Source organism: Acomys minous, assembly GCF_964271855.1.
Source record: "Acomys minous genome assembly, chromosome: 6".
Classification (NCBI taxonomy): Eukaryota; Metazoa; Chordata; class Mammalia; order Rodentia; family Muridae; genus Acomys; species Acomys minous.
The window spans coordinates 66771932-66786826 of record NC_140487.1 but is presented as its reverse complement, the minus strand read 5'-3'; the positions used below and the strand labels follow the sequence as shown (position 1 = coordinate 66786826).

Below are 14895 nucleotides of genomic sequence, written 5' to 3'. Positions count from 1 at the left end.
TTCCCCCCCCCCTCTCTCTCTCTGCCCTTCTCTTTCTCCCTCTCTCCCTTTCTCTCTCCTTCCCTTTCTCTTCCTTCCTGTCTTTCCTTCTTTTTTAAACACTACTCACAAGCACAAAGCCTTGTGTTTAGTATTTAAAAAATTTTAAATTTATTATAATTTATTCAGATTACATCCCAATTGTTATACCTTCACTTGCATCTTCCTGCTCCCACCCTCCATCTCTCTTCTGCCCTATTCCTCCCCCCCTAGATCTCTGACAGAAAGGGACCTCTTCCCCCACCATATGACTACAGCCTAGCAGGTCACATCTGGATAGTCGGCTTCCCCTTCCTCTGTGCTCCAGTCAGGTCTCACACCAAGGGAAAGTGACCAAATCTGGGGCACCTGAGTTCATATCAAAAGCAATCCTTTCTCTCACAACAACCGTGGGGGATGAGCTGTCCATTGGCTAGATCTGAACAGGGGGTCAGATTACTGCATGCATTGTCCTTGGTTAGTGCAACAGTTTGTGCAGGCCCCGTGGGTCCAGATCTGCTGGCCATGATGGTCTCCTTATGGGGCTCCTGAACCCTCTGGGTCCTTCCATTCCTCCATTCTTCCATCTTCCCATTCTCAGTGCTCCACCTGGAGTCCAGCAGTGAGTCCCAGCATCTTCTTTATAGCCAGAGTCCTCAGCATTTGATGATCTTCCCTATGCAGATGTATAGGGATTACTGGATGTTCAAGGCTCTATTTGCATTTATTTGTTTCCGAATTGATATGCTAGGGTTATATTTAAACAGAAACAATGTTTCTGACCCTTACAGGACATGAATGAACCTTCCAGCTTTGTGAACGGGGCAGTTCCTTCTGGCTGCAGTGAGGCTACTCTGAATCATCCGCCCTACATTCCGCGTAAGAACCTTAGGTCTCCTCCACTGACAGTGAGTGGGCAGTATCTGGAATCAGAACTGAAATGCTGGAGCAAATGTTGCCTGTCAGCCCAAGTGCCACGGAGGAGAGACAGGAATTGAAGATCAGCTGTACTTTATTCAGAAGGCAGGCAATCTGGGAAGGCAAAAAATGAACATCTCCACAGTCAACCTTCCCCTCTCTAGCTGGCACATTTTAAGGAATGCGTGATGATCTCATCAAAATGCGTACATTCTGATTCCTTTGGACAGAAGGGAGTGCTATTGTGTGTGGCCTTCTAGTATATAAAATGGACTGTCTCTGTCTTCTATGTGTAAGCCCAGGCAGCAGAGATTACCTCTGGCCAGCAGGGGTAACCTGGGGTAAGTTCTCATAGTTGCTGTGGTTTAATGAGGCCAAAGGCGAAGTACAGGAAGTGCTTTGTCCAATTCTGTGTGGGTAAGATCCTGGAGACACTGGGAAATTTTTTCTCAAATTTGTCCAGATAGTTCTCAATAGCAGTAATGTCATCAAAGGCTTCTGCCAATAAGATGTCTTAATTATTTACTTTTATGATAATGCATCTACTTGCATTTTCTTTGTAACCAATGACTGGAAAAAGTTGCTTCCTTTTTGTCATGGAGCCAATTGACTTGAAGGTTCTATTTGTGTTTAAACCATAGTTCCCCCAGATTTAGTTTCTTTGAAGTATCAGATATTGCAAAGCTTACTATCAGATTTTTAATAGTAGAGTGTATATAAAGAGGGAGCTAATATTGCAAGCGTCATTTATGTGTGTTAAGAATGAGAAATAGTTTGCAATAGTAGTCTTGGCCAAAGGCTGCCCTGTTGTCAGGGAATGGGAACCCAGGGTCCTTCTGCCTTCTTCACCGTCTTAAGTGACCCAGCACTTGAAAGCACATGCAGGCTTCTTGCACCTAAGCTCAGAGTGCTGCTCTGAATTGACTTTAGGCAGTAGAGGGGGCCCAGATGGAAATAAAATTTATCTTAAGTTCTAGAGGTCAGTCCACTAACAGCAGGTCAGAAATGAGAAGAGTCTTACCTGGTGTTCACTGTCATATATTCTCTCTCAGATTTGGAAGGCAGGGACAGGGGCCTGAGCAGCAAGACGCTGTGCATGGAGAGCGAGCAGATCCTTCCAGATGGCTCCCGGGTGCGGCACTATGATGTGCACAGCCTGTACGGGTGGTCCCAGACCAGACCCACCTATGAGTGAGTTACACTCTGTTTCCTCCTGGTGGCGCTACTTCTGGGATGGGTGTTGTAGTTTCTCTACTTTTCCATTCAGTCCCCACACCGAGGGTAATTATAGTGTGATAGCAATAACCATGTGGCAATTCTTATTTGTTAAGCAAGTTCTCCTTCCTTATGGAACCAGCCCTGTGAGGAAACCAATAGAGCTCTTGAGCATACCCACTTGTACACTGTAAGTTACTGGGCAGTGTAGTCGTTACCGTGGCACCATCAGTAACAAGAGAAAAAGTATTAATTGAGGGCTAGACAACTCGGTTCTTTCATTGAAAGTGAGTCATTATCTCTTTAGGTGTTTGTTTTTCTCTGGCCACTGCTATTGAACAGTCAGTGGGTTTTTGTTGAAATAGCTTGCATAATCATTGTGTGCGCCAAAAGAAAAAAAAACAATTATTGTAAGGTAAATACTATCAGGATTTACTCTATTCTTCCTCAAATACCAAATGTCAAGTATGTGTAAGTAAGTAGCCAAATCCTGTAACTGCTTACTACTCGGGGGCAAGACAGAATTTGTCACATGGTAAGATGTTCTGAAAACTGAGTAAAGGGTTTATTGACATTATTAACCTGATCAGCCAACCAGACCTCCTCTAAAGGGTCCTAATTCTATATTCCTTGTAGTCACACAGGAAAGATTTTGTCAAGATACCCCAAGTGCAAGGGCTCTGGGAGGTAAGCTCTGTCACCTCTCTTCCCTTGCCCTCCATCAATTTTCCTCCTTGTGTCCCAACCAGAGCCGTGCAGGAGGTGACAGGAGAGAGAGGGATCGTCATCACCCGCTCCACATTCCCCTCCTCTGGACGCTGGGGAGGACACTGGCTGGGAGACAACACAGCGGCCTGGGACCAGCTGGGGAAGTCCATCATCGGTGTGTGGGCTGTGCCCAGGGGCGGGTAGGAGAAGGCACAGGGCAAGTGCCTGTCCTGAGCCTGCTGCTCCTCTCATTGCAGGCATGATGGAGTTCAGCCTCTTTGGCATTTCCTATGTAAGTGTCCTGGGCTTGCTCTACCCCCCACCCCAGGAAGGTGGCAGGGTCTCTCAGAAGGCATCAAGAGCTCATCTTCTTCCTTGTTTCAGACTGGGGCAGACATCTGTGGGTTCTTTCAAGATGCTGAGTATGAGATGTGTGTTCGCTGGATGCAGCTGGGCGCCTTTTACCCTTTCTCCAGGAACCACAACACCATTGGGACCAGGGTAGGATGTCAGATTTCTCACCTACATGATGTCACCAGACGTGCTACCTCAGTTTCTGAGAGCCTTCCTGCTGACTGTCTTCCCTGAGACAGCTTCAAGGCTGTTAAGCCTTCTTCTTATAAACTATATTCCTTAATATTATTTTTGCTGACTTTTTTGCTTAGAAACTATTTCCCACTATATCTAATGAACAACATCTTCAGGATTTAAAATTTTTTTTTCTGAGAAAAAAATTGCTTATTTTTCTCAGTCCATTATGAATATTCTGGAAGTCTTATCCATTATTTTATGTGTTATATGACATGTTATGGCATGTTAGTGGTGTTCTGGTTGGCCTTGGATGACCCTTTTGAGTTCTTGGGTGTCTCAGGTGGGCTTGGAACACTTTTCTCATTCTGCTTTAGAGACAAGACCCTGTATCCTGGGATAAAGCCTTTGAGGATATTTCCAGAAGTGTGCTGCAGACCAGATACACCCTGTTGCCGTACCTCTACACCTTGATGCACAAGGCCCACACGGAGGGCAGTACAGTTGTGCGGCCTCTTCTCCATGAGTGAGTGTCAAAATGGATTTCTGGTAAACAATAGGCAATGTGTTTAACCTGTGTGGTGGGAGTTGATGACGTGATTCTTCCTGTCTGAAGCATTACTCTCTTTTGACAATATGGTCCTGGTGGAGACCATACCTTATCAGTGTTCTGTGCTTTGCTTACAAGTTATCTTGAATGAAAGGCCAGCTATTGAATAAAAAAAAGGAGAAAAAATCCAACATCCCTTACTATTATTTTGTTATATATTCTAGTCCACAACTTGTTCAGGTCACTTCCGTGAGCATTCTAGTAAAGATTTAAAAACAAAAAACCTGTTTGCATTGAAAATGTGCCTTAGGATCAGCTGCTACGAAATGTACTGTAAAGATTCTTTATAGCCTCTGTCGTGTTTAACTGAAGTGCTCGGATCTGCTTGAAGCAATAGGTATAGTAGAAATAGTTTGCCATGAGCACATTTCTTGACAATATCTGGTGTTTTGGGGGCAGGACGCATAGGATGATATGGTTATTCCATCCTCACTAGCCTGGCAGAGCTTACAGGAGGCAGAGGACATGTAACAGTCTCTGATGTGGGTCCTAACTTGAGCCTTGATTTCTTCAGAGTATTAAGCCAAAACCCTGTGAGGGTCTCATTGTGACACCTTCAATTCACTTTCCAGATTTGTGTCAGACCGGGAGACGTGGAATATAGACAGGCAGTTCCTGCTGGGTCCAGCCTTCCTGGTCAGCCCTGTGCTGGAGCCTGTGAGTACCGAGGCCTCTGGGAATGGGCAGGTCTCAACTGCTAGGCTAAGTGAGTGTGGAGAAGAAAGTAGGGTGTGAAACAGATCCCAAGAGACAGTGTTCTCTTACCTTGTACTTGTCTCTTGTGGTCCTTCAGAGTAGAATTCTGTTTCTTGGGCTTTCCTCCTCAAATCATTCTTTACATAAACCCAGTATCTCCAGTACATGGAACAGTCAAGGTGAAAAAAGTTTCATAGTTTATTTGAACACATGGCTGTTTTCACACTGATTAAAATGAAATGGGTAGGATCAGCTATGGGAGGTATTCTTTATAGCTTCGGGCATGTTTAACTAAAGTGCTCAAAGCTGCTTGCGGCAGTATGTGTCACCCTGTGCCTGGCTGGCACTATACTTTCTTCTATATGTAGTGACACATATAGTAAGGTATATTTTACCTCTTCTGTACCTAAGCAATCACTCAATTAACTATACAGAGAAGCTAATTAAATCGTTGAACCTGCAGGATTTTTTCTACTTTATACCTAATCTTAGATATTGTGTCTTTAGGGAAAGGATGGATAAGTCTTCAAACAGGAGGTGGTCATCCTCTTTGAAGTCTTGTTCCTCAAGGGGCTTTAGTGAAGGTACTAGGCTTTATTAGGCAGTTTTCACCCTTGGAAACCAGGGAAGAATACAGGTGTTCTCAGCACTGGTGATCTCAGGAAGCTGAAGCATCCATACCCAATTTCAGCTTTAATATATATATATAAAGGTGCGTTGCAGGTTCCTTACTCCATCTCAGATGACAATGCCCATGCCTGATCTGTGTTTAATTTCAGAATGCCCAAACCATCCGTGCGTATTTCCCCACAGCCCTCTGGTATGACTACTACACGGTAAGTTTGCTAAAGGTTTATACAACCTGGCAATGTTACAGTTCAAACTCTCCGATTATGAAGGATTCAGAAGATAACAGACCAACTTCTGACTCTGGAAATCACCTCTGTGGTCTAGCATGAGTCATCCAACCCTTGTGTAAGATAAGCGTGCTTGCTTCCTGTTTGGGTCTGACAAGCTTGAGTCACTCTTTTAGAGAAGTGGTATAAAGTGACATAATGATCCTGTCATCTTTTTTTTCTCCTTTATTAATTTATTCTTGTTACATCTCGATCCTGTCATCTTGTGCCTGGCTTGCTGTGAGCATATCTTTTCTTATGCCATCGTTAACAACATGGTGAAGACTCTAACAAGCTCTTTTTTGACACCAAAAAGCACTTAACAGTGCTGTGTTTGATCACATTTCCATTTTTGTAAGTTCACCCTCATAGAGACCCTCCCCATCTGCATTTCTAAGTGTCTGTTGATATTGCACAGATGCTCAAATAATTACTCCATGTGATTAACTAAGATGTCTGAGATAAAGTGCTGTGCATGAAAAACACAGATATTATTCCAAAAAGAATATGAATTCATTGTTTGGAGTCAAGAGTGAGTGACTGTTGCCTGGGATCAGGGATTCAAGTTGCCCTAAATGGCATGCTGCACTGTGGAAGCAGATGCATGGACTTTTTATAGTTGCATAGCAACAGAAAGCTGTAAGTCAGGACGTCTGTCAAATATATTGTGATCCTAGTGTTGGAGAGGCAGAGACAAGAGGATCCAGCCAGTCTAGCCAACCAGTAGCTCTAGGTTCACTGAGAGACCTTGCCTTAAAATGCAAGCAAGCAAACAAATAAATAAAATGGAGAAACTGATGACTAGAGCAATCAGACCTACACACACACACACACACACACACACACACACACACACACACACGGGGGGGGGGGGAGGGGAAGACTACAGCATATATACATATTTATATACAACCATGTACACATGTGCATACATATGAACACATATATACATACAATCACACACAGACACACACTTAAACACACACACAAATGCGTATATACTCACGCATGTATAGCAGCAGTTCTCAACCTGTATGTTAAGACCCCTTTGAAAGTTGAATGACTCTCTCACAGGGTTTGCCAAAGACCCTCAGAAAATACAGATATTTAAATTATGATTCATAACAGTACAAAATTATAGTTATAAATTTACAACAAAATAATTTTATGATTGGGGGTCACTGCAACATGGGAAACCATAGTAAAAAGTTGCAGCATTAGGAAGATTGAAAACCACTGATATACAGCCATATACACACATATCTATCTAGCTATCTACATATATATGTATGTATATCTATCTACACACACACACACATATATGTATATATGTATACACAAAAATAGCTTCCTAACTTAATTGTTAATAGTGCCTGCACTGACTGATGTATATTAGGGCTGGAAGTAGCAGTAAACAATGCCATATTCTTAACTCAGAAGCTATCTTTAATTGATACCATTTTCAAATGAAAAATGAGTTTTCTCCAGGGGAGTCTCACTGTAGAAAAAAAAGTACTCTTAAGGGTAGGCTGCATGCCCAGCAGTAAAATGCTAACAGAAAGTAAGCTTAATAACATCTTTGGAGGTTCCTTGTCTCATAATGCCATGGCAGGTTTCCTTAAAAATATTTTTACCATATATATATATATATATGGTATATATATAGTGTATATGTGTGTGCATATATTACCCTACAGTTTTGTGGCTTGGGGACATCTGGTTTTTGTGTTTTTATAGGATTCCTGAATGTGTGAATCTATATCAGTTTCTTGGGCCTTTTCTTGGCCTCTTCCTTCTGTTTGTTTTGTCCTATTCCAACTTGTTTGTTTTTGCTTTATCTTTTATATTATATTATAGCATCTCTTAGATGGCTTTTTCCCTAAGGAGACAGAGGAAGGGGAGAGATCTGAACAGGAGGGGAAGTGGGGAGGAACTGGGAGGAGCAGAGAGAAGAGAAAACATAATAGAAACTATTTTATGAAAATAGATCTATTTTCAGTAAAAGAAAAAAAATGCAAAAAATACCTGCATTATGAAGCCCTGCTGTGGTTGAGAAAAGTGAGAGGATTTTAGGTTATGACTCAGATGAGTGAGCATCTTTCACACGTGAGGACTGGTGAAGGTGTGAAATGTAATACAGAGGTAGTTCAAGACAAGGGTGTGTAAATAAGTCTGCTCACACTCATCTTTGCAATGGAGCATATATCAAACAAGCTAGGAACTTGGTGGGGGTGGAAGGAGGGACAGAAATGGAGCATATATCAAAGAAGCTAGGAACTTGGTGGGGGTGGAAGGAGGGACAGCATGTCCTAGTCAACAAGACATAAGTGTGGGCACTGTCCAGTGTCATCTTGCATCATGCCTCAGAAACAGGGTGTAAGGTGAGGACGATTGGCCTCTATATGAGATCCTGCAAAGGCCAGGGACTCCCATGGAGACTTAGAGCAACACAACCGGACTTCATACGAGGGAGGGTGAATGAACATGGTATGAGAGCATGCTTGTGATCAATGGTGATGACCTAGCTGCATCTGTAGGGAGGCAGGTGAGATGCGCTGCTCAGGTAGGAGTGCGCACTTGCCCTCACCATTTCCCCTCCTTTCCACACCAGGGTGCAGATATCACTCCAACAGGAGAGTGGAAGACCTTACCTGCCCCTCTGGAGCACATCAATCTTCACGTCCGTGGTGGCTACATCCTACCGTGGCAACAACCTGCCCTGAACACTCACTTAAGGTGAGTGAGGAGAATGTGGTTATGTTTTGCACACGTCTGGGCTCATTCTTGTCATGAGAGTCAGCGATCTCTGCACTATCAGCCCTAAGATCAAAAGCCATTTTATTGTGCTTATATTCTCTCTCTTTTGTATTTTGTCTATTTCTTCCAGCAGGCGTATGCTGTGGGTTGGTGTGTGTGTGTGTGTGTGTGTGTGTGTGTGTGTGTGTGTGTGTGTGTGTTACCATACTCTGCTCTTGAATTTCCTGAAGTCTCTACCCTATGTGTTCTTGACAAAGAACTGTCAAGACTTCTGGACTTCAAAAGACTTTCTTCCTGATCTCAATACTCATTTTAAATTTAAGGAGAAGTTGACAGTTGGGGTGGTCAGCATCCCTGGATTTCTCAAGGCTGTAGTTATTTTCACATTGTAAGTCTCATGACTTGAGAAAGCCCAATTCTGAGCAATTTCACTGGTACTCTCCCTACCTGACATGGCCTGGTGACTTATCTGTAGTTGTGTGCTTGTTCCTCACACCATATCTGCTCTGAATTTGGGCTCTATTGACTGTGCTTCTACAAACCCAGTTCCTGTTTCTTACCAACAAATGAGCACTTTTGATTATTTGTAATTGGATTTTAACAGTGCAAATTCAAATCTCTCTCACTTTTCCTGAGCCACTGACTTTTCCTCATCTTTGCTTATACAATTATAATCTGTCTCTACAGAAGAACTACTCATTGGCATCCTCATGTGCTTCAAAGTTTAATCCCAGTAGGTTTCAACAGACAGGAACTTCTTAGGGGGCTTGAAAACCTGCCTTTTCTTTTGAATCTCACTCACCTCCTTAGTAGTTCAACTTACAAGTTTTATGAGAACATGACTCCCTCCCCTCTCCTACCTATCTCTGTCAAATAACCAGTTTCAGACCACTCTGCGCTGATACAAAGTTTCTGCTTCAAAAATTAAAATCTTGTTCCTCCCTAGTCTGAAGCCCTTCAAGAATGCAATGCCCACAGCTATCAAATTGTGGTTTTAAGTTGACTGTGGCACCTTTATCTTTTTCACTATGTTAATAGTAGAGATGGTTTTCAATGCTCCAAAGATGCTATCCTCCCAGTAAAGTCATTTGTTTTAGCACACCTGAGCTCTGCTTCTATTAAACTTGACCTAAGGACCAGGGCATGAAACATACTAGCTAAGCAAATGCTTTACCACTGGGTGATTTCAGGACATCCCTAGTCCATTTGCCTCCATTTTTCTAATTACTCATTTCTTATCATTTCCCCATATAGATTTAAATTTCAAACCACTGAGATTCTTCTCCTGGAATAGGAAGTCTAAAATATCCTGGATTGTGGCAACATTGTCTAGGATATTTTTCCCTCCTCTAATCACCCATATTATGAATAGGGTTGCACTTTTAATGGTATTGCAGCAGTTCAGAAGTTCTAAGACTTACATGCTTGCACCCTTCATAGATGTTTTATCTTCTAAAATAATTACTGGCAAAATTAATTTATAATATTTTCCTCCTGTCCCTAAAGCAAAAGAGTCATGTAGCAACTCTGAGTAGTATCTTTCTCAGTTGAAATTTTATGCAAATGTTTGGAAAAATCCTTTGAGCACTAAGGATGCATGCCTTATGTGAATCTGTTCCCCTACAGCCGGAAGAACCCTCTTGGTCTTATCATTGCCCTGGATGAGAACAAAGAAGCAAGAGGAGAGCTGTTCTGGGATGATGGGCAGACAAAGGGTGAGTGGGGTGAGAGGGTGTGGCCACTGCAGAGATGCATCAGACTCTGTCCTTTTACTCCTTTGGGTCCTTCAGCTATGAGTGAAATCTCACCAGGTGTCCTAGCAGCAACATCCCAGAGAAAACATCTGCTCTGGTTGTACTGGCTAGAGGCCATGATAGAGGAACCACAGATGGAGGAGGAACATACACCGCCCCCCCCCATCAATTCTTGTGTTGGCTTCACTTATTTTTTAATAAACCCTGAAGGGACACAGTTTCATGACTGGTGCTTTAGTTTCATCTGCTCAGACATGTATATTATCCTCAAATCCTGGGGAACAAATGTTGTTGGTGAGCACACGCATTCCTAGTGCCTGTGCATCAAGCAATGTACATCAGTACACATCAGCTGCTGTGCAGTTATGATATTGTGGTCCTAGCTTAAGAAATAGATTCCCACGGAACACCTGCTTTGGAAACATTTGCAGGGAATCTTTGCAGGGTTATTGTAGCAAGGAGAAAGCAATACTTGTATACTTGGTTCATAATTTTGTCATTCTCAAGCTACGGTTTTTAACAATCTTAGTTTCATTTAGAAATAATGAATTGACAAAATTTGAACATACTAAATGTCTTCAATATATTAATCATTTACTGATCACCATCAACATTATCCACAGTGAAGGCATCCAGTTTCCTTGGTGCTGTACATTATCTGCCCGTGCTCTTATAACTCAGCGTCTCTACCCACCGAGTGACGTCTCTATTCCCCTGCCCCTCAGCAAGTGCAGTTCCATGCACTACTTCTGAAAGTTCATTTTTTAAAAAAGGTTCACACATAAGTGTTGTGGCTACACTGTAACAAGTGTTTGTGCAGAAACCCAGAGGCCTTCTCTTTGTGCCTAGCTTCTTTCACTTAATGATGCGCCTTAGGCTCATGCAAGGTCCCATGTTGCAATGTTTCTATGTTTTCACTTGCTGAAGACTCTATGATGTACATGTTCCACCATTTCTTTTCCCACCATCTACACATGGATGCCTTAAGTACTTTCCACATTTTCACTATTGCAAAACGTATGCAGGATTTATACTTAAGCACTGAGCATAAGTAAGTCTTCTGGGAAAACAATAGGAAAAACATTATTTGTCATTTGTCTTCATAGACAAAGTCAATGATAAGTACTACATAAGCCTTGAAGTCTTCTGTACAGGAAAAGAAAAAAAGGTAGTTTGCAAAGGCAGCTTAACAAAGTAGGAGCAAATGGAGCAAATTATGTATTTGACAAAAAAAGTCAATGTGAAAATATAAGAAAAACTCTTAAAAATTGACAGTAAGGAAATGCATAATGTGATTTTAAAATAGAAAAAAATATTTCAATAGATGTTCTTTCAGATAAAACACACACACACACACACACACACACACACACACACACACACAGAGAGAGAGAGAGAGAGAGAGAGAGAGAGAGAGAGAGAGAGAGAGAGAGAGAGAGAGAGAGAGAGTCAATATGCACATAAGAAAAATCTGAGCCTAGAAATACATTCAGATTTAAATAAAACACTATGAGGTATCATCCCACATCTTTTAGTATGAACAGTATGAAATAATTAACTGTAACAAGTGTTAGTGCAGAAACCCAGAAGGTTCATTGGCATCCTTTGGTAGAAACATAAGTTGGCCTAGCCATTGTAGAAAAGAAAGCTGAAAAGAAAATGGTGTTATGATACAATCATCCCATTTCTAAACACACACATATATATGTCTATGAAATGAGCTTGCCAAGGAGAATCTGCACTCTATGTTCATTGTGGCATTATTGCCATGAGGCAAGAAATGCAAATAACTTGTGTACACTGACTGATGAATGAATAGATTCATTCATTATTGGATTCAGTGGAATGTTTAATCTTTCATAAAAGATATCTTTAATTTTTCAAAATCAATTGTCAGCTTTAAGGGGAGGAGGTAAAATTTGGCCTTCTGTGGTGACTAGGCCAGACTACTGACTCATCTCTCTTTTGTTTTCAGATCTCACAACCAATAATGTTCTATGTAAATTTTTGGCCACTCAGGTAAGTAGAAAGCTTTTAGGAATCTGAAATGTGGGCTTTTATCTGACCATTAGCACTATTGGCATGTGTATGTGTGTAGCTACATTTGCTGTAATGGCTATGCATGAAGGCAGTCCCATTTGTGACTTAATTCCCAGTAATTTCATCACCTGTGCTATCAAAAGAAGGCAATAATATTTATAAATAAAAGTAGTAATTTTCAGTAGAGGTAATTTATGCAGCCATTGTCTTTATCTAGTTATGTAAAGTGTCTGCATGCTCTCAGCTTTTATCCTAAGCGTCCATTAGTAGAGAAAACTCTGGGGCCTTCCCAACAGCTGAACAGCTGATCTCAGATGTGGCATTTGTGGGCCTACAAAATCTCAGCTCATTCATTTGTGCGTAACTATGCTTGACGTATTTCAGAACCGCCTGGATGTGAGCTCTTCAGGATCAACCTACGTGGACCCTGATAACTTATCATTTCAAGAGATTAAAATTTTTGGAACAGAGGCACTTTACAATGTTAGAGTGAAACACAATGGTGCCATAACTCAGATGTCTCCTCGAGTCACTTATGATCCTAACGTGAGGGTAAGTCTATTTTGTTGAGGCTCTTCTCATTGGCATTATGGGGATTCTGTTGTCAGAGTCGCTGGGGTTCTCAGAGGATGGCAGTGCCTCTGGAGTCTGGTGGAAAGGTCAGACTGTAGGGAAATATCATAACATTTGTGAGGCAGTCTGACTGGAATGAGTCAGGGAGCTGTTAGGGCAAGGATGATAAGGGCTGATGTGTTGGTTTTATTTCTTATTTTCTTCACACTGACTCTTGTCTTTCAAGAGCTCTGCTCTCTTATTAACTTTACTAATATATGCATATACATAATATGTACATATATAACACACAAGTAAGACATACATGTCACATATATGTATATGTATACATACATGTCACACATGTATGACATATACATGTATATATGCATATATACGTATATATCACATATATGTGACTTACTTTTGTGTGTATTATACACACACACACACACACACACACACACACACACACACACACACACACATTCATAACATAGATAGGAAAGTGTGGGCCAGGCCAGATGATGCAGATCTGAGAGCTAACCTCCAATGCTGAGGTCTAATGAATTAAAATGTTTAAGTTATTTTTTTAAGTTTTAAAACTCTGTTGAGATGCTTTCTCCCTATCTTCAATGTTGAGACTCTCACTCTAACACACATATATTCTCTGCTGACGTATTTAAGACAAAAAATTGAAAATCCTATCCAAGTGATTGTTTTGTATTGGATTAGAGGACAACCAAATATTTTTTCACTGGAAAGTCATACACTTCTCCACCAGACAGAATTGTGTTGCATCCCTCCAGGCCTTCATGTGAGGATCATTCTTCCTTCAGTAAACTTGAGCAACACGGTGGGGCTGCTGAACTGGCATGCATGAAGGAGTTGCCAAATTTGGGGAAAATAAGTTAGTTTATATGGCTAGTGTAACTTCACATCACCACATGTGAAAGTTTGTCTTGATAGCATGTATTCAGGACACTGACACCATGAACTAAAGTGGTAAATGGTTGGGTTTATATTTGTTGGTGTCCAAATCTTACTGTAATAGCTGAGCGCAGCTTACTGTCCAGGGCTGGGCATGGACCTATAAAGATGATGAGTTGGGTGAAATTCATTAGTTCAATAGGACAAGAAATCCCCAAATGGTAAACAACGTTTTTTCCTTCTGTTGAATTTAGAAGAAAGAGAGTTTCTGGAATACACTTAGCAGCTGAAGGTTGTGAGGTTGGAAGCCCTTTCTTCTCTCGTGATCACAAGTGGCTGCTTGGTTCTATCAAAATGCCCTATTTTAGGAGAAATAAAAAGGAGGAAACAAAATAAGCAAAAAGGAAATACAGAAAAAAAGAGGATGGCAGAGATAGGGTTGAAGGAGGGAGAAAGAAACACTGGTCCAGGTGCTGTCGCTTAACTTGATGCTAACTTTTCGAAGGCACAGCTATAATAAATACATAGAATAAACTGTAGTTATCATCTGAGTGCTTTGCTATCCTGAAATGAAATGCTATAGGAGGACATGGGTTTTGTAAACAAGAAAACAGGAAGTAGGTTCCACAGTGGCCTCCACTTTGCCATAAAAGGAAAGTAAACCACTCAACTCATCTAAGAATAACCTCATACTGTCACCCTGATGGTTCTGTGCATGACAAGTCCTGTGCATGACAATCCTGTGTATCACGAACATTTAGTTTTAAGAGGAGGAGTTTGGTTTATTCCAGAGGAAATATGTGGTCAGAATTTGGAGGGTTGTAGATGCTAAGCTGCCAAGATCATACATGATTTAATTTTCAAAGAGTCTTACAATGGCTCTTGGTCAAAGGCCTTGCTAGAAATGATGGTAGAGGGTTGGAATTGGTAAGATGGAGAAGTATCAGATTAGGAGGAGAGAATTATGATAATGCCACCTAAAAATGAAAAGGTTAAAAAATAGTCAGCTATTAAACATAAAATGTTGAATATTTAATTTGATAAATAGGATGTTAGAATATTTCAAGATTTAAGCAGATGACCTTAGGTGAGTGTTAGATATGAAAGGAAGCGTGAGGATTTATCCCAATTCACCATTTTTACAATAAATTAAATTGAGATTGAAGTCATCTAGTTTGTCTAAGATCTCACAGAAATCTGAGAGTGGAAGCTGCCTCAGTTTCTTTTCTTGTTGCTTTGATAAAATGCACTGACAAGAGCAACTAGAGAAGAA

General features: G+C 41.2%; 1 protein-coding gene across 2 annotated transcripts in view; it reads left to right on the top strand.

Moving 5' to 3' along the window:
• Nucleotides 1–14895, top strand: part of MGAM (maltase-glucoamylase) — a 203059-nt gene that overhangs the window by 77915 nt on the left and 110249 nt on the right. For both annotated transcript variants that reach the window (XM_084785810.1, XM_084785811.1), the window contains exons 59-70: nt 810–897; nt 1989–2127; nt 2901–3034; nt 3117–3151; nt 3244–3360; nt 3765–3913; nt 4570–4654; nt 5473–5529; nt 8201–8325; nt 9973–10061; nt 12076–12119; nt 12525–12692. In XM_084785810.1, the coding sequence (XP_084641936.1) occupies nt 810–897; nt 1989–2127; nt 2901–3034; nt 3117–3151; nt 3244–3360; nt 3765–3913; nt 4570–4654; nt 5473–5529; nt 8201–8325; nt 9973–10061; nt 12076–12119; nt 12525–12692 (1230 nt within the window). The remainder of the gene's footprint in view (nt 1–809; nt 898–1988; nt 2128–2900; nt 3035–3116; nt 3152–3243; nt 3361–3764; nt 3914–4569; nt 4655–5472; nt 5530–8200; nt 8326–9972; nt 10062–12075; nt 12120–12524; nt 12693–14895) is intronic.